At 41.7% G+C, this 18986-nt stretch overlaps 1 protein-coding gene across 1 annotated transcript; it reads right to left on the bottom strand.

Moving 5' to 3' along the window:
* Positions 1–7198: 7198 nt before the first annotated feature.
* On the bottom strand, positions 7199–17141 carry fxn (frataxin). The gene is made up of 6 exons (XM_041937588.1): positions 16998–17141; positions 16748–16828; positions 16401–16474; positions 16193–16313; positions 9227–9324; positions 7199–8800 (listed from the first exon to the last, which is right to left on the bottom strand). The coding sequence occupies exons 1-6, from the start codon at positions 17103–17105 to the stop codon at positions 8662–8664; spliced, it is 621 nt and encodes a 206-aa protein (XP_041793522.1). The 5' UTR covers positions 17106–17141; the 3' UTR covers positions 7199–8661.
* Between the last annotated feature and the right edge of the window lie 1845 nt (positions 17142–18986).

Here is an 18986-nt window from a genome sequence, read left to right on the forward strand (position 1 = left end):
GGGACTCCACCCCATTGTTGGTGTCCACTGCTGCATGGTAGGTAGTGTTCCTAAATCATCTTTGAGGAATGCTAAGCCACTTTGATTCCAACCACATCCTCACCTGTGGTTTCTTCCACAGTGATGAGGCCTTCGGGATTTCTATGCGCTGTTGGTAGTGCTCATCCAGTTGTGTGTCACCAGGTGGTGCAGCGGCGATGTTGACAGCCCATGTATGCTGTTTATTACCCATCTTGTCCACGCTTTGCACACAAATGAAGAAGAGGGCCAGATCATACATGGTTGTTTTGTAGGTGGCATCAATAAGGCATATGGTATTTCCATAGCGCTTCAGAACATCTTTCTGCCACTTTTCCTGGTGGACAAAAAGTAGTGTCACCTAATAAGCCTCACTGTCCACAACTTGTACCTCATATTCTTCTGGGGCAGGAAAGGATGGAGGAGGCTGAGTGATGTTATTCTCAACAGGTGGGGCCACTGTTTTTTTTCTTCTGGTATGGTCTGAAGTAAGTGCAGGCTCTGTCTGTCCTCCATACCTCCAGCTTTTGGCGAAGGTTCTCTTAGTCCAGCTTTCTGATTCGCTGTCTGATCTTTGCAAGGTAGATGTGATTTTTGATGTCTTTCAATCTAGGGTAGTGGGCTCGGTCCATTTCACTTGGGCCAGTAATGTCAGTCATTCTTGTCTTCACATAGTGTCTTAGAGTGGCTTGGATTTCTAGAGAGTGTGACATGCCTTCCCCAACCAGCTGGTCAATCCACAGACAAACAGTTGGATGGATTTTCTTGTGCTTTGTGTGTGTTTCGTTCAGTGGGAGTTCGATGTAGTACCTATGTAACAGGGTCAATGGTACAGCAGTGTAACAGAGTCATACACCATAATTACACAAATTCTGTAACTAGTTTTAACCTTACCTGACAGTGGACGGGCTGCTCACATCGACCTCAAACTGCAGGAAATCTAAAATTCTAAATCTGAAACTCTTAGTCTCTTGTCTCAGAGTGTGCCGTCATGGCAGCAGAGGATAACAGTGGAGGCGGCGGCGGCAGCAGCAACAGCAGCATCAGCATCACAGTGAGGCTGCAGAGCAAAGACAGAGACTCTTCACAGGACTTCTCTCTGCACAGAGTTCGTGGCCCCTCGTCTCTCCATCATCACCTTTGTGCTCGTCTTCGCATCAGGACTCAAACCAGTGATCTAATCTGTGTGTGTGTGTTTCAGTACGCACCGCTGGGCTCCATCTTCTCCCAGTATCTGTACAAGATGTCTTCCCACGCCCAGCGAGCAGTCCGCTTCCACTTCGACGGCTCCAAAGTGATGCACAGCCAGACGTTTGTATTTAAGCCTTTGGGCTCATTTCAGAACTCTTATTAGTCCATGGGTTTAATTAATTATTAATAATTTAATAGTTACTTTATTTGTTAAAGTCACTGCATTTGTTAATGTTGAAGATGATACAAACCCTTCAATCCTTGTTCAGTTGTAAGTTATTTTAATGCTTTGGTGACTGTACAGCAGCTTCTACTTCTGACCTTTTTACTGAACATGTCCTGTTTTGTTACAGCAAATAATAAAAGGAGTACAAGTTACTCTGTGTAGGAAAACTCTGATGTAATGTTAAGCTTCCTGTTTGTGAAACAGCACAGGAAGAAAATGCTCATGAACGTGGTTTCATGTCTGAAGACTTCCAGTAATTTACTATATCCTCAAGCCCACCCTGACATGTAAGCCATAAGACAACTAATGATTTTCATTATCAATGAGTCAGTTATTTTTTCGACTGATCGATTAATTATCTGGCCTATGGGATGGATGCAGTGGATTTGAGTGTCACCCAGTGTGTCTTCCCAGTCAGTTGGATGTACAACCTGAGGAGGCGATGCAACCCACCGCCCCGTCAAGAGCAGATTTAGTGTTGACAGTCTAGATGTGCAACATCTGAGGAAACAAAAGACTTTGAAATCAGTACTTCAGTACTTTTCAGTGTAGTGCGCACTTTAAGAATCTTAAAATTTAACTCACCCCTTAATTTATAACATCCCTCGCTATCACAAAACCGTTTCTGAACATTACCTGGCAGTAAGTTATTCTTTGCTTTATACATTATTTGCATAGTATGCATATCATAGTATTTGCATTTATATATATATATATATATATATATATATATATATATATATATATATATATATATATATATGACTGCAATTCATGATCACAAATGTTTAAATAATGACAGTGGGTCTCGTTGAATGTATAGTGGGAGGTGGAATAAATATTGGTTTCCATTTGTGGTAACTGCTGACTGAGATAAGGGATGAGATTAAATAGATCCTGGAACTTAGCCTGGTTTGGAGCAGGCTAGCTTCACAGAATAATTCTCCATGGTAACTTATGTCAAAACATATCCCACTTCCCCCTATCCTGCTTTTGTGCAACCAGATCAAGGACAAGTTGATCCAGGATAACCAACATATCCCGGCTTAATCCCTTATCCTGGTTTTGTGCAACAGGCCCCTGGTGTTGTCAGTGTTAGTTTACCACCCCATGCCTTATGTAAGTGTTCTTTAGTGTTGTCTTAGTGAAGCCACGTTCCTTGTTAGTGTTTTGCCAGTGTTGTCTTTGGCCATGCCACGTCCGTTGTCTATTCAGTGTTTCCCTCTCTCATGCCTGATTGCCTGAGTGTTTCCAGTGATTTTTGGAATTTGGCTTCGTTCTCTCTTTTTTTGGACTCAGTTAGATTCCCTTGTGGATTGCCTTACATTAACCTTTTGAGACTTTGGATTTTTGTTGACTCTCTGACCTGCTTCCCTGTGTTTACTGTCATCTTAGTTAATCTCCCTTGAATTGCTCCATCTCGCCCTCGTGTCTGCATTTGGGTTCAATCCTCATTTCCCTGAAACCCCCGATTCCTGACACAAAGTAAATACACACACTCAGGGCACCCTTTCATACAGAGATACTTTGCAGGGTTATGTCAGTCTGTTCAGAGTCAGCTCGGTTCAATGCTCATTTAATTAGTTTTTCTGAATATGTATGAACTGTATTCCTTTAACTTATCAGGAGCCACTGGATTGGGCACTGCTTGTGTACATCAAAACATCCTCGCTGGTTTGTCACTCCTTTCGCTCCTCCAGCAGAGGCTCATAAATTCACTTGGGACAGCTGAAGGACTGAGAGCAACTTCAATCTCTCCTCATTGACCTCTTAATATCTCCTGAACTTCATTGTTAATTGTGTGTCTAATTTATTTTTCACATATTATCCTAGTTAAACCTGCGAGGCCTTTATAACAACTCCGGAGCTTGTCTACAGAGAGAAATTCACTCTAGTGTGTATTCCCATATCTGTGCCCTCTGGAGATTGTAAATGAACTTTAGAGCAACGTGTCACACAACATGCTTCCAATTTTTAGTGAATTACTTTATGTATTATCAATTGGTCGGTTTACTTCTATTTTGAGCCCTAAAAAAAAATTTGGGTGTGGTGGAGTATCCCCTCTCTCTCCAGGATCAGATGATTGGGCTGCACCTCAACACAAAGTACAATCACGATATAACACGAGAATCAAATGTCTCCTACTTATTAACTGTCACTTGATGCAGAGACGCAGCACAGACACCTCTCGACCCCTCTTCAATCCTGCCGACAACGCCAATTATGTGGTGGAGAGAAATGACACTGATGACAAGACTAGACTTGTGTGGACGTGACCGTCACCCACTTATTTTGGGATGATGTCCAGCCAGACACATTAGGTCACTTCAGGTCATATTCCTGAAATAGAGTTATTATTATCAGTGTGGCAGGTGACAATGACTTAAGGCTTCCTGTTATTGAGCCACCATCTGTACTTTGGCGCTATCAAAAATCCTGTTATTCCAAGGGTGTTGCATCGCTTCTGTTCCCAGAATTGGCCACACATGATGCACAAATAATTTACACCACGGGTTCAAGTCTCTTGGGTTCATGCAGATACAGATGTTCTTGGGTGTGACCACAGTCTCCTTCGTTATTACTTTCATTCTTTCAAGTTCCTCATCAACTCTGTCCCTGAGTGCTACTGCAATCCACCTGAGGGTACGCACAACAGGTGTAACGCTGTGGTCAGTCTGTATATGGTGCCAACCAGGTAAGCAGCCCAGTCCTTTACAGAGATGGTCATAGACTGTACAAGATTACACCAACATCAAGCACTCTCTCCACTAAGCCTAGTTTTAGTCCTGAACGTATTTTATGTCTCTTGTTGTCTTCAAAGTCAAAAGTGTTGCATGCTTACTTTGATCGCCTTTTCTTCCACGACACGAAAGAACGATGCACACTGCAGCTTCTCTGGCTTTTCCGGCACAGAAGAGCTTTTAAATCCGATCGCTCCAATTTTCTGCACGATTGCCCTGCAGATTCCTGAAACTGCGACACACCCTTCTTCTGCCTTAACGTCTGACACCAAGCTCTATTAATGCTGGACAGCTGCCATTCGTTTTGATCCTGACTTTAGCAGCCATGCTTTCAGACCGCAGGCCTTCAGCTTTACATCACATGTACGATCTGCAGGTGCCCACATGGCACACAAGGCCATTACATGAAAAACATATTCATCATAAGACTCTGTTTGGTCGTATTGATATTGGAATTGTTGACATTCAGATATTTTCAGCACAAACAAACTTTTCATGTGGTTTCCTGTTGCGTTGCACTCGGTGAAGCCGCCCTGTATGGTGTAGGGGGGGTCAGCTCACAGCTAAGCATCCGGCCTCCGATCCCGTGCGAGTCTGATGTGATTGGTAGAGAGACAGTAAAACCTCTTGTTCCCAGCAGCCTCAGCCTTCACTCGTCCTCCAGTCAGAGCGCGTCAGACCGCTCTGATCCGGCAACAGCAGACAGGATCAGACTGCTTTCCAGAGGATCAGCTGCTCGCCGTGCTCTGCGGGGGAAGACTGCTGTCTGGTGGCCAGTGACTGATCGAACACAGCTGGGATTTATCATGCCACCTTCAAATGCCTTAAGTATGATGAGAAACCTGTTGCCCCTCCTGCCCCTCATCTGTTTAATGATGTCACAACGCTGTGGTTAAGGTTTGGCTTTAGGCACAAAAACACCTTGGCTAGGATTAGAGAAAGATCATAGTTTGGGTTAACCAAAGCAAAAGGGTTGTTTTGTTATGTCATTACAATAATAATCACTTGGTCAAGCTTACGTCGGGGCAGGTTAGGTTGGGTTAGATAAGGAGACTAGCAAAGTCATTCTTCAGTGAAACATTTCACAACCTTACTTAAAAATATGTTAATAAAACTCACTCCCAAAGGGGCGGAGCAAGGTTTACCTTGCAGGTAAGTCTGGAATAATCATAATAATCAGATTTTGTTTTTAATTTGCAGGTCAATGACTCATTCAGGGGGGACAGAAGGAAACATATTCCATTAGAGAGGAAAGGTTTGTGAACACGTGGTACTCACATGGAGTGGCTGCATGGAGTTAGACTAAAACGTTCAAGACTAAAAGGCCTAATGGAGATATACAGTTGAGTGTGGTTGAGACATACAATATATTGTGGCTTATTAAAGTAGCATGTGGGGTCGGTAGTCAGGGTGGGGGTCAGGCAGTGGTGCAGGGGTTCGGAAATGATCACAGTCTTGGTTAAAAGAAACCAACATGGCCTGTCGGGAAGAGACAGGAAACAAACAGCTGTCCCTCATGCTGGAGTCTGATGTTCCCCGTCCATCCATCCCAGCTTCTTCCTCATGACCTGATTTGCTCCTTTGCTCTTGTCGTAACTACTAAGGCCACTAGAGGGCTTGGTCCCTTGTAGTAAATGGAAAATGCTATGACCACAGTTGACACTTTGTCATGTAATATGGCTGAAAAACAAACTCAGCAGCCTTAAACATGAGCCAAGCTTGAAATGTATTGCACGGCTTTGAGGAAGTACTGCTGCACTGCTACATGCATATTCACAAAGATCTGACAGATTGAAGTGGATGGAGGAAACACCCACAGTCAGCTGATTGACTTTAGAGTGAAAAGAAAAATCACAGATAAGAAAGCATAAAGAAACACCTCACTTTCAGCACCTGAGAATGAACTCTTTTGTGCAGTATTCTGCTGTCCAAAAGTTGTTTTATCTCTTGAAACAAACATCAAATAATTACACCATAAATAATCCCCTGCAATGCCAGCAGGTGTTCATAAGACTGTCCAATAAGCTGCTGCATATTATCTATGAAATAGTGGTTGTATCTTAAAATAGGACCCTTCATCATGGATGTTTTTCCACATCCTCTCCTCAGGATGCAGCGGGCATGGTCTACCAGACGTCTGCGGGCAGGATGAATTAACCACTCGCTGCAAATATTTGCTTGAATTGCATGAAGTCACGTGATACAACATCAGAATGACACGTCTTCGGTTCCTACTCTAAATATTAGAAATTGTGGTTTACTGTGTTGTGCAGCATCTGTAGCTATTTTACGTTGTATTTTCAGAGTTTACTATGCCATTAAACAGAGACGCTGCGACAGAAACATCCAGCAGTCACAATAGTGGTTTTACCTTGAGCAATATAAGGGAAGTCTGACTCTAGTATATTATCCATATTTACAGTGATACAGTATATTGAAGGAATCTTTCCACTGCATCAATTCAAATGAATGTAAACGGCAAATCAGTTCAAAAAATGTTAAAATTATAAAATGACCTTTACTATTTTGATCATTACTGTGCAGCACCATGTGATAATCCATCGTACATTAAAGATGCATCAGTGACTACATTTCAGTGACACACACTAACAATGCTGTGATACCACATTCATTACCCCAGTAGCTACTGCTGCTTTATTCTTGCACACTGAGGCTGAGACTGCTTTTGGATATAGAATCACAGTATAAACAGTTGTATTACAGTATGTTGGAGTATTAGCTTCAGTGGAAGACTGAAAGGCCGTTCATGCCTATTGGATATCAGTGAATAGACCCTCCTTTGTAAAGACAAATGACTGGGATGGATTAAATATCATGTAATTACATCAGAATGAAATTACAGAAAGGAAGCAGACTGAGTGTGTCTAAGTTACAATTTCTCCTGCAGGTAAACTGAAGAGATCTCATCTAAGACATAAAATACAAAGCACACATACACAAACCAAGACTTCACAGGAAAGCATTCCAACACTTTTATTGATGTAATTCACAGACTTAGCTTTGAGTTTCATTGTTCGAACTGGTCCTCAGCGCTGAGCCCTGACAGACTATGAATGACTACACCTGTGTGATCGGTGGCCCTCAACCCTCTCTGAGCATCCGTGTGACTACCCAGTTTAATAATCGCCTTATTAGACGATGCACTTGAGCTCTTTAGGTGAGAAATGAATTTGCTGACAACCAGGTCTTTGACTACTCATGTGAGTAACACAGCGGCCTGTCAATACGATGAAGGTACTAAATAAGCTGTGTTATGTGTAGTAGCTGATGCATGTGAATAACGGCATTAAGAGTGAACTTGTGTTCAAAGCAGTCAAAACTGTAGAATATGTTGAGTTTAAAATAACCTTATCTGAACAAATGCCATGTGTTAATGGTGTGTACAGACCCCCTTCAGCAAATGACAATTTATGATTAACTCACAGAAATCCTAAAGGCAAGCAATCACAACAAAGAATGAATTCTAAAGGTCATTTTCATTCAAATTGGAAGGATAAGTTAAGGTTTAAGAAAAAAAGATGAAAAATAATGAACACCAAATATCACCTGGATCGGTTAATGAAAGGCCCAGCAGCTAATATGCATGCAGGCTATTCCACATTTGCATGTGTTGTGTTGTATTACATGTTGGGGGCAGGCCGGACGAACAGTCATTAATCCTCTTGAGTCTGACAGCAGCAACTTTGTGGAACATCTGACCAGATGACATAAAGAGTTTTAGTTCTTACACACACCTGTTGCTGCCATGATGTGTGTGTAGCTTTGAATTATATGAATCTTTGTTTAAGGCTTTTCAGTCGCTGAGAATGTTTTATGTGTGACCTGCCAAGGGAAGATGAAATTGAACTCTAAGTTAACACTGGTGCAGTACATCAAATGGTAACATTTATGTTTCATGTTGTGCATGGTCCCTTACAAACCAAACAAAATGAGAACAAAATGGGGAAATACAGTTTAATATCTTACAGGCTGCCAGTGCTGTGAAACATTAGAATATCCCTTGTTTTCAGAAACGCACATGTTGTTGGGGTAAGGTGTCGTTCAGAACAAGTCAGCTGTTGGCAACACTGTCACTAGATTGTGAAAATGCTGACTGCAATGGAAACAGTGTGTTCATTGATTGGACAGTGTGAGACACTAAGGACATGCAGGCGTTTCTATGGAGACTGAATGTGGCTGAATTCCCCATTGACATCTATGGGTTTTTCAGATATTTAATGAGAATGTGCCTTTATATACGATACTATGAAATACAAATGTAAAATATATTATTAGAGAGAGACAGACAACAATGGAACAACTCACATATATAAATCAGAGACATTAAAGACAACTGCTCTTCTAAAGGCTAACATTGAAGTTATTGTGGAGTTGTACATATATACTCTGTGTCTTTGGCTCCCAGATGATTTAACAATTGTTTCACGAGTCACAGCAGTCACACAGTAGGTAGGCCATTAGTTCTCATGAATAGGGTAGATCAAAGAGGTCCATGTTTTTGTTGAAGATGATGGAAAACTCTTCAGAAAGCAGCTGGTGGAGGCTCACACCGTCATGAGTGTACACCCAGCGTTCACCTGTCCAGTCGTAGCGCTTGGGTCCGCTGCAAAGAGGGACAAAAGGAAATTAGCTGAGATGCTGTCATTTCAGATTCCTCAGAAGAAAAAGAGAAAAGCACCTTGGATTTTTTCTTTCTCAAAAGTATTAATAATAAGTATTTCAACACACTTCTCTCTCAATGAGAGTATTACTCCTCTTGTTGTTCTCCATATACTGTACCTGTCACCGTAACTTTCTAATGTCCATCTGTATGGACACAGAGCAGAAGTGGCTCTGCTCTGCAGAGCTCTGCGGCAGCCCAAACAGCTCTGTGTAACAACAACAGAACAGAGCTGCTGCACTGCAGAGGAGAAAGACAGACAGCTGCAGACAGATGTTGGTGTTTTAGAGAGCAGTGAAGCAGGTGCCTGAGAACCAGAATAACCATCAGAGTGTGGAGTCAGGTGTGGCACACACCCTCAAGTCTTACCTGGTGGGAGAAGAAAGCCAGATCTGTCTGTTCGGAGTCTGTTTGTTGATGACGTAGGTGCCGTGGTCCCCACCCACCTTCACTGTCAACACACCGCTCTGAACACGAACCAAAGACAGAACAGACACACGTGAACACAATCCTTGTAACACATGAAATTTAATAAACCATTTGAAGTACAAACCTAAATGGAATTAAAATATCTTTACATTTCCAAGTGATACAAAAATATCACATAACCAACTTCACCCTCTGCCACCTCCTCACCCCTCCCCACAGACCCCCACCTCCACAGCCAGGCAGTGTGTCACCGTCCTGTCTGAAAGTCTGTGCTGACCAGCTAGCCCTCATATTTACACATCTGTGGTCATGAAACCCTTTGAGAGACTGGTGTTGACCCACCAGAAGAGCATCACAGAGCCCCTGCTGGGCAAACATTTCACTGGTTAAGTTCACTAGTTAAAATGGAACTGCACATCCACTCCCCAGGGACATGCAAGGATCTTGTTTGTGGTTTTCACCAAACAGGACAGGAACAGACTACAACGGACAGTCAGGCCTGCAGAGAAGATCATTGTTGCCATTCTGCCATTCAGGACTTACACACCTCCAGAGTCAGGAAACAGGCAGAGCCATCACACATGCTCACAACCTGTTCCAACATCTCCACTCTGGTAGGAACACCAGAACACTGACCACCAAAACAACCAGGCAGAAGAAGGGTTTCTTCCCACAGGCCATCACTCTATTGAACAGCTAAATCAGTCTCTCAGTGTCATTAACCCTCTGACACCAAAACACCTACATACAAATCAGAAATTAAAATGTTTTGTTTTGTTTGTGTTTTTTTTTTCATTTTGGAAAATATTTCCTGTCTTTCAGAGTGAGCTGTTCACACTGATGCCAGCGTCAAGACTGCGTGTTCCATACTGAGCTACACTCTGTAAAATGACCGTGATTAGCCTAGCTTAGCATAAAGACTGAAAGCAGGGGGAAATAGCTAGCCTGACTGTGTCCAAATCCCTCTGAAGAACATGCTGTATCTTTGTATCTTGTTTGTTTAATCTGTACACAAACTGTAACCTGAGAACGATTTGTGATTTTAGGTGGAGGAACACTAATCCTGGACGCATGCTACTACCTAGTTCACAGAAGCCTCTATGTAACAGATGGCGAGTTGCCCCAAAAACCAAAAGGAGGTGAGTGACGAGCCTCTTCTTGATTATTCCATAAACATTTACTCCGGCACCTCTCTGAGACCCTCTGCAGTGTGAAGTAATGCTCCTAGCTCTTATTCAGCCAGCCAAGTCACAGCTCTCTTCATTTTGCTGTGTGTGTGTGTGTGTGTGTGTGTGTGTGTGTGTGTGTGTGTTGTTTATGGCCCCATATGTCACTGCAGCCAGTTGAAAAAGGGGTCAGCTGCCAAGATTGGAACACTGGCCAATCAGTCAGAGCCAGCAGAGACAGCCACTGTCCAACCAAAACAATTAACACACACACACACACACACACACACACACACACACACACACACACATTTAATAAACCATTTGAAGTACAAACCTAAATGGAATTAAAATATCTTTACATTTCCAAGTGATACAAAAATATCACACAACCAACTTCACCCTCTGCCACCTCCTCACCCCTCCCCACAGACCCCCACCTCCACAGCCAGGCAGTGTGTCACCGTCCTGTCTGAAAGTCTGTGCTGACCAGCTAGCCCTCATATTTACACATCTGTGGTCATGAAACCCTTTGAGAGACTGGTGTTGACCCACCAGAAGAGCATCACAGAGCCCCTGCTGGGCAAACATTTCACTGGTTAAGTTCACTAGTTAAAATGGAACTGCACATCCACTCCCCAGGGACATGCAAGGATCTTGTTTGTGGTTTTCACCAAACAGGACAGGAACAGACTACAACGGACAGTCAGGCCTGCAGAGAAGATCATTGTTGCCATTCTGCCATTCAGGACTTACACACCTCCAGAGTCAGGAAACAGGCAGAGCCATCACACATGCTCACAACCTGTTCCAACATCTCCACTCTGGTAGGAACACCAGAACACTGACCGCCAAAACAACCAGGCAGAAGAAGGGTTTCTTCCCACAGGCCATCACTCTATTGAACAGCTAAATCAGTCTCTCAGTGTCATTAACCCTCTGACACCAAAACACCTACATACAAATCAGAAATTAAAATGTTTTGTTTTGTTTGTGTTTTTTTTTTCATTTTGGAAAATATTTCCTGTCTTTCAGAGTGAGCTGTTCACACTGATGCCAGCGTCAAGACTGCGTGTTCCATACTGAGCTACACTCTGTAAAATGACCGTGATTAGCCTAGCTTAGCATAAAGACTGAAAGCAGGGGGAAATAGCTAGCCTGACTGTGTCCAAATCCCTCTGAAGAACATGCTGTATCTTTGTATCTTGTTTGTTTAATCTGTACACAAACTGTAACCTGAGAACGATTTGTGATTTTAGGTGGAGGAACACTAATCCTGGACGCATGCTACTACCTAGTTCACAGAAGCCTCTATGTAACAGATGGCGAGTTGCCCCAAAAACCAAAAGGAGGTGAGTGACGAGCCTCTTCTTGATTATTCCATAAACATTTACTCCGGCACCTCTCTGAGACCCTCTGCAGTGTGAAGTAATGCTCCTAGCTCTTATTCAGCCAGCCAAGTCACAGCTCTCTTCATTTTGCTGTGTGTGTGTGTGTGTGTGTGTGTGTGTGTGTGTGTGTGTGTGTGTGTGTGTGTTGTTTATGGCCCCATATGTCACTGCAGCCAGTTGAAAAAGGGGTCAGCTGCCAAGATTGGAACACTGGCCAATCAGTCAGAGCCAGCAGAGACAGCCACTGTCCAACCAAAACAATTAACACACACACACACACACACACACACACACACACATACACACACACACACACACATACACACATACACACACACACACACACACATACACACACATACACACACATACACACACATACACACACACACACACACACACACACACACACACACACACACACACACACACACAGCTGCTTCATTAATCACCCTCGCATGGACCACTGACAGGGTGGAAGAAGATGTTACAGAAGAGGGGCAAAAAGGAAACAGTGACACAAAACGGTCTCAGAGACGGTCACATGGGTCTGTAAAAACACCAACAGTGCCAGGACAAACACACGACAGACAGACAGGAGGACAGTGTAAAATATTTACAATACATGTTGATGTGCTCAGCATGTTCTTACTGCAGCACCAACTAGAAACTCTGCACACGTCACTTTCATCGATTGAGAATGAAATGATGCTCAAGCTGATATGAGCACATAAGTCAGCAAAACGGAATAAGACATTAATTTCTTTCTTTATTTTGTAGTCTGTAGGTATTGGATCTTTCAAAAGACGTTTATGTTGAACAATATACAAATAGTATGGCTCTCGTTGTATTGGTCTTCCCTCTTATTGACAAAGTGGGCATTAAAAAGATATTCGAATGGCACCAAAGGGGTTTTTTAAGAAGATAGAATCAAAAATCTTTTTTGGCCAATTTTAGCAACCCTATTGTTAAAAGTGTTGCCTGATGTAACCCATTCACCAGACACTGTTTGGTTAATATTTGAAATGATTCATCTTCTCCAGTGGATCTGTTTAGATCATATGGTTTAACAGTCTGTCTGCTTACGTACAATCCTTGTGAACTCTGTTGTACAGCTGTCTCTGACAGAGGCATCTCTGAGCAATAAAGTTGGAAAGTAAAATGTTATCACCCCTAATTTGTGTTCTTTGTGTGTTTATAAATTGCTTGGCATACTTGGTATTGATCATATGTTTTGATAAATCCCACTGTAAATTTGTAATGATGCAATAGGCTAAGGTTATTTTTGGGATGGGATATTCTGTACAATCTAAAAAACTAATAAAAAATACCCTGAACAAAAAAAAATGTTATCAAAATTCAGAGAAAAAAAACAAAAACAAAAAACAAAATCAAGTCCCATTCTGCAAAACAAACTAGAGCAGGTCTGACCTCTAAGTGGTCTCATGCTCCCTGGTCCTCGGCCTGTCTTTCTGTCCTGAAAATGTACCCTCCTCTCTGATCGGTCAGTTTGGTCTCACTGTTTCTGTGTAATTCCAGGATTTACAGTTTTTAAGCTTCCTGTCGGATAAACTCAAGCTATCTGCCAGCTGCAATTCAACTGGGCAAGAAATCAATAAGGCAACAGAGCCCAGCAGCCAAACAACAGGCCACGTCTGAAACAGAATCATGGTGCACAGAGGGGTAATGGGCCGTGCACGCAGCCCACACCTGCAGTCTCCGCTGTAGTCTCTCCACAAAGGAATTACAGCATAGACGGGTGGGACATTCCTACATCTTAGCTTCCTCTGGCTTCTGAGGGTTTTACACTTTAACAGTTGTCTGTGTGCTTATTTTGATCAGTTTCTATGAATCTATTGCTAATGCTTTCATGGGTGAGATAGCATGTCCACCAATGTACTGCACATGTGCTATTGACCGATGTGAATGAGATGTTTATGTAAGGGAAGCAAGCCTGAAGACACAGGGCCAATTGATGCTCTTTTTAACTGTATTTTAGATATAAATTCATGGATGGCAGAGAATTTCCTACAGCTCAACCAGGACAAAACAGAGGTCTTAGTCATTGGTCCTGAAGGCAAGAGAGAGAAACTTTTACCAAAACTACAAGATTTTAAACCAACACAATGTGTAAAGAACCTGGGCGTCATTTTTGACTCTGAGCTGAATTTTATTCCACATATTAAAAATGTAACAAAAATAGGTTTTTATCATCTTAAGAATATAGCCAGAGTCCGCCCATTTCTCTCTCAAGCTAACACAGAGGTGCTGATGCATGCCTTCATCTCCTGTCGTTTAGACTACTGTAATGCCCTGCTCTCTGGCCTCCCCAAAAAGACCATTTCTAACCTGCAACTATTACAGAACTCAGCCGCACGGGTGCTGACGAAGATCAGAGGGCGGGCTCACATTACACCGATTTTAAAATCGCTGCATTGGCTCCCCGTGTGTTTCAGGATCGATTTTAAGGTTCTTTTATTAGTTTTTAAATGTCTTAATGATCTTGGGCCCACTTATTTATCTGACATGCTTTTATCATATCAACCCTCGCGGGTCCTGAGGTCCTCCGGCACTGGACTTTTAATTATTCCTAGAGTTCATACAAAAACCCACGGGGAGGCTGCATTCAGCCATTACGGCCCTCGACTATGGAATAGCCTGCCGGAGAGCATCAGGACTGCAGAGACTGTTGATGTTTTTAAAAGGAGGCTCAAAACTCACCTTTTTGGTTTGGCCTTTAACTGATCTCTTTTAAACTTTGAATTCTTCTATTATGCTATTTTTACTTCTTATATTTCTTATGACTTGTTCTTAGTTATGCACTTTATCAGTATTACATCTAAAAATCTTATTACTTTTATTTATTACTTACTATTTATTAGTTATTTATTTGTCTATTTTTCCTCTACATTTTTAACTTTCTTAAAGCTTTTAATTTTTGTGCATTATACCTGCTTTTATCTTTAATTTATTTGGTTATTTATCTATTTATTTATTTTTTCTTTAGTCTTTTAATTTCTAGCTTCAGTGTTTCCTCATGTGGGGGCCTCCACACTGGGGTGTATGCCCGGTCTGCCCACGGGGGCCGTTGCTTGGAGGCCGCCTGGGCCCGAGGGACTTGGGTGGCTCTGCATTAAGTGCGGAGTCTGCCCCTCTCCATCGGCGTCTGGGTGGTCTCTGTGGCGGCGCTCCCGGTGGCCGCAGGCTGTGGCGCTTCCCAGTGTGGATGGCTCCCATAGGTGTTTCCTCACATGATTCCTCAGTGCCCTGCCATGTCTCAGCACTGTGTGTATGTGTGTGCATATGTGTTTGTGTGTGTTTTGTGAGTGTTTGTATGAGCGCATGTGTGTATATCTGGAAGTGGGATATTGTCTGTCATATTATGCTTTTATTCTCTCTGTTGTTGTATTCTTTTATCTTGTGAAGCACTTTGTGTTGCATTTTAAATGGATGAAAAGTGCTATATAAATAAAGTTTGATTTGATTTGATGTAGCTGCCATAGGTAATGGACAACATAGTGGCTCATTATAGATCAAAAAGGAAGCGGTTTGCTTCCACAAAGTGCAACATTTTCTGTAGTAGCATGGGTTAAAGCAGAATTGTACTCCCTCAGCTTTGTGTTGGGTTAAGATCCAGCTGCAAATAAACAGGAATTTATAGGGTGCTTTAAAAAGCTACCCTAACAGCACAGCCTCCAGCAGAGCTTTAAGGAGGCCAATAACGCAGCACTGATGCAGAGTAGTTGCCCATATTTTGTTAACTGACTTATGGAACACACTGTTAGATGAAACTTGCTACACATGGATTTAAAGTAGCCAGGTTGCTGTAGTTCATGTGAACACATTCTCTGTTCACCTGGTTTCTCTGAGTGTACATGAAAACATAAAGCACAAACTTTTTACTGCCAGTGTACGTTAGGTTAAAGGGGAACTAATTTTCTACATCAAATTGTGTTTCCAGGTGTAGGGGAGTACTACTGCATATGTGAAAACAGTTGTAAAAATACTTTTGTGACTGCAGATGAGCTGTGAGAAGTCTTAGAAATCTCAAGTGTTAAAATGAACAACATTAATTAGTTTATAAATAAGTCAAATAACTTTGGTGGTTTATTAAAAGTATTTGTTCACTAATAGTTAGTATTTAGTAGAACTATTTACAGTTTACAGATGATGTGATGATCTTTATTTCAGTTCTTTATACTCCTGTTGCGCATTACCAAGGTGTACACAACCAAGAACCAAGTGAGTAGCATAAGCAATGTTGTCAATCATCCTAGAGTATAAAAATACTATGTACCGTGGTCAGAGATGTCCCAAAGTGGCAGTGAAAAGGAATTAGACTGACTTACAGAGAAGACAACATCGTAGTCTGATCCAGTGAAAGCTTCATCTGTCAGGTCTTCAAAATAATCAGCCAGAGCATCCAGTGTCTCATCGGCCAGCTTCTCATACGCCGCTTCAGACAGCTCACTTTTAGACAGTGACACAAAGTTAAATATTAGTTTAACATTCAAAACCAGTTAGTGATGCCTAGAGAATATAATAACTGTGGTTCACCTTAACTGCACAGGGGTAGGTTTCTCCTGCCTGGGTGATGTCAGGTGGATGTTTTTCCTCCACCTCTCAAAACACTGACAGAAAAACTGAGGTTAGATACCATACAACAAGGACTCATCTGGTTTCCTTTATTATCAGTTTCCCTCTTCATTATTTATTCCATGAAATTTCAGTGTGACAATGAGTTCACTCAGCTTCCTGAATACAATTTTGTCGTAAACGCTACATCTTTCGGGGGAAAGAAGGAAGCCCCTCACAAGCTGTGTCAAACGCGTTATAGCCTTTGTCGGTGAGACAGAAATCCTTAAACTGTCCATTTTTTAATGGGGTCTGGAAGCAGAACTTACCTTGTTAGGAAGATGACAGACGGGATGCAGAGTGTGTTTATTAAACGGACGAATCCCCGTAACGTGAGACATGGCCCTGACCTAAAATATATAAAAAATAAAATGAAAGTTAACTCAATGCGGGATGGACAGCGCAGACAGTATGATGCAACAGCGAGCGTTAACTAGCGTTGCGCGCCACGGTTAGCTAACGTTAGCTACATAACATCAACTTCGCAGTGTGTCTGTTCATCTCGTATGACTGAGCTACCTGGTTAGAGAGGCTCCTGGCCCTCTGCGCTGTCACCATGTTAAGCTGTGTGTTCGCAAGGTGGCATAACTGTGAATAAATACAACGTGTTTTAGTGAATGACAGCATGGTCTGCTGGTAGTTTGTTTACGTTCCTGAAAAGTTGACCGGCGTCCTACATCTACTTCCGCCTTTTCTTCTTCGTGTTTATAGGTTATCCGAAAACTAACTTTCAACATCCATACTGGCCCCTATCGGACAGATGGGAGTGTGTCTCTGTTGACAAACATGAAGCGTTTTCAATCTCAATGGCGATTAAACGGCTCCATTTTGATGAACTTAAAGACTTTATTTTTAAGTCGTTCCAGGCTGCAGTCCACAGCAGGAAGCACTTGTAGGCGAGCTAGAAAGCACAATTTGCATTCATTTTTAAATAATGTCAAATGGGATTTGTTTCGGAAATTATTTTATGGAAACAATATAATATTTCATATGTATGCTGTATCTGTATATACCTATTTGCCATTCAGTGTAGAACATACACTTACACAAAAGCATGACCATACAAGGCCGACCTCACACAAACTTATTTCACAGGTCACAACAACAGACGACAGTAAGCGTCGCATTGTTTTATTATCATCTTAAGATCAAACATGCAGAATGCTGTATCATGCCATGTCAATGACAGGAAAAAAATAAGATGCGATCAATATTTTCCAAGTTTTCAGTTGAACTTTAAACTGAAGAATAGCATGAATTAATATACATAAAAATTGTATATTTGCAGTATATGAACTATACTTAAAATAGTCAAGTATACCTAGTACAACTTCAGTTGGACTTTTGTCCAACTTAAATACTATTTAAACCAAAAAAATACAAAACGAGGGTAGTTTTGTTGCCTTAACAAAATCAAGTAGTTTTGCTGCCCAAATGAAAGCAAACTGCGACAGAAAAAAAATGAAGAAGAAAGAGAAGAAACTGATAATGAATTAAGTATAAAAATAATAAGGCAACAATAGAACAAGTTCCACCCAGGAAGGGAATCCCTGGGTGGAACTTGACCTGCTCTCTATGTGGACTTTCTGGTTTTTCTGTGTGACAGACTAAACTCTGTGATGCATGACTGTGACCAAAGTTACTGTCATTAAACACAGATAAACCGCACTCCTTCTGATGAGACACGCAAACTTTTAGATTAACAGTAAGGGAGATTCACAGAGAAATACTGAAACGGCAGGACAGGCAGAGAGAAGGGTTAAATACGGGAGACGATCATTCAACAGCATGTCTGCATGGCCACAAACATCAGTCATGTCAGTGGAATGCATGTGCACTGTGCAGTGTCTGAGTGTCCGGGCCTCTTTAAAGATAAGATAAGATAAGATAAGATAAGATAAGATAAGATAAAAATAAATAAAAATATCAAATAGACAATATAAAAGGATGCAGAATAAAAACAACTATACGTATGTGTGTGTGTGTGTGTGTGTGTGTGTGTGTGTGTGTGTGTGTACACAAAATAGTATAAAAGTAGTATTGCCTTGAGAAGGATGGCTCTGTTTCTTAGTGGAAGATTGAATTGCACATGAGTAAGATATGGATGATAAATACAGTGTTTTTGTGCTATTGCACAGTAGAAAAATATACAACACAGTAAAAGTATTAAAGCACAGTAACAACTATGTAATATTACACAGGATACATTTGTGTGCTTAACTGCAGACCAGTATGAGGAAGTTGATAAATGACTAAGTCTGTAATAACAGAAATCCTCCAGTTTTGGTTCTTGAAGCATGTGTGAGATACTTTTCACTCTTCATTATTTACATCTTTATTTACAGTAACTCATTAAGTACCAACATGTGTTCATGCTCTGTTAAATATGTTACTTCATGTACCTAAAGCGCTCAAGTGGAGAACAGAGATGAGTCTATTAACCCCTGCCTGTTCTGTTACTTACATCCAAACTTTGGACCAGCTCACAGGCTACATTATTCATGTGTG

Source organism: Chelmon rostratus, chromosome 5, assembly GCF_017976325.1.
Source record: "Chelmon rostratus isolate fCheRos1 chromosome 5, fCheRos1.pri, whole genome shotgun sequence".
In the NCBI taxonomy this organism is placed as follows: Eukaryota; Metazoa; Chordata; class Actinopteri; order Chaetodontiformes; family Chaetodontidae; genus Chelmon; species Chelmon rostratus.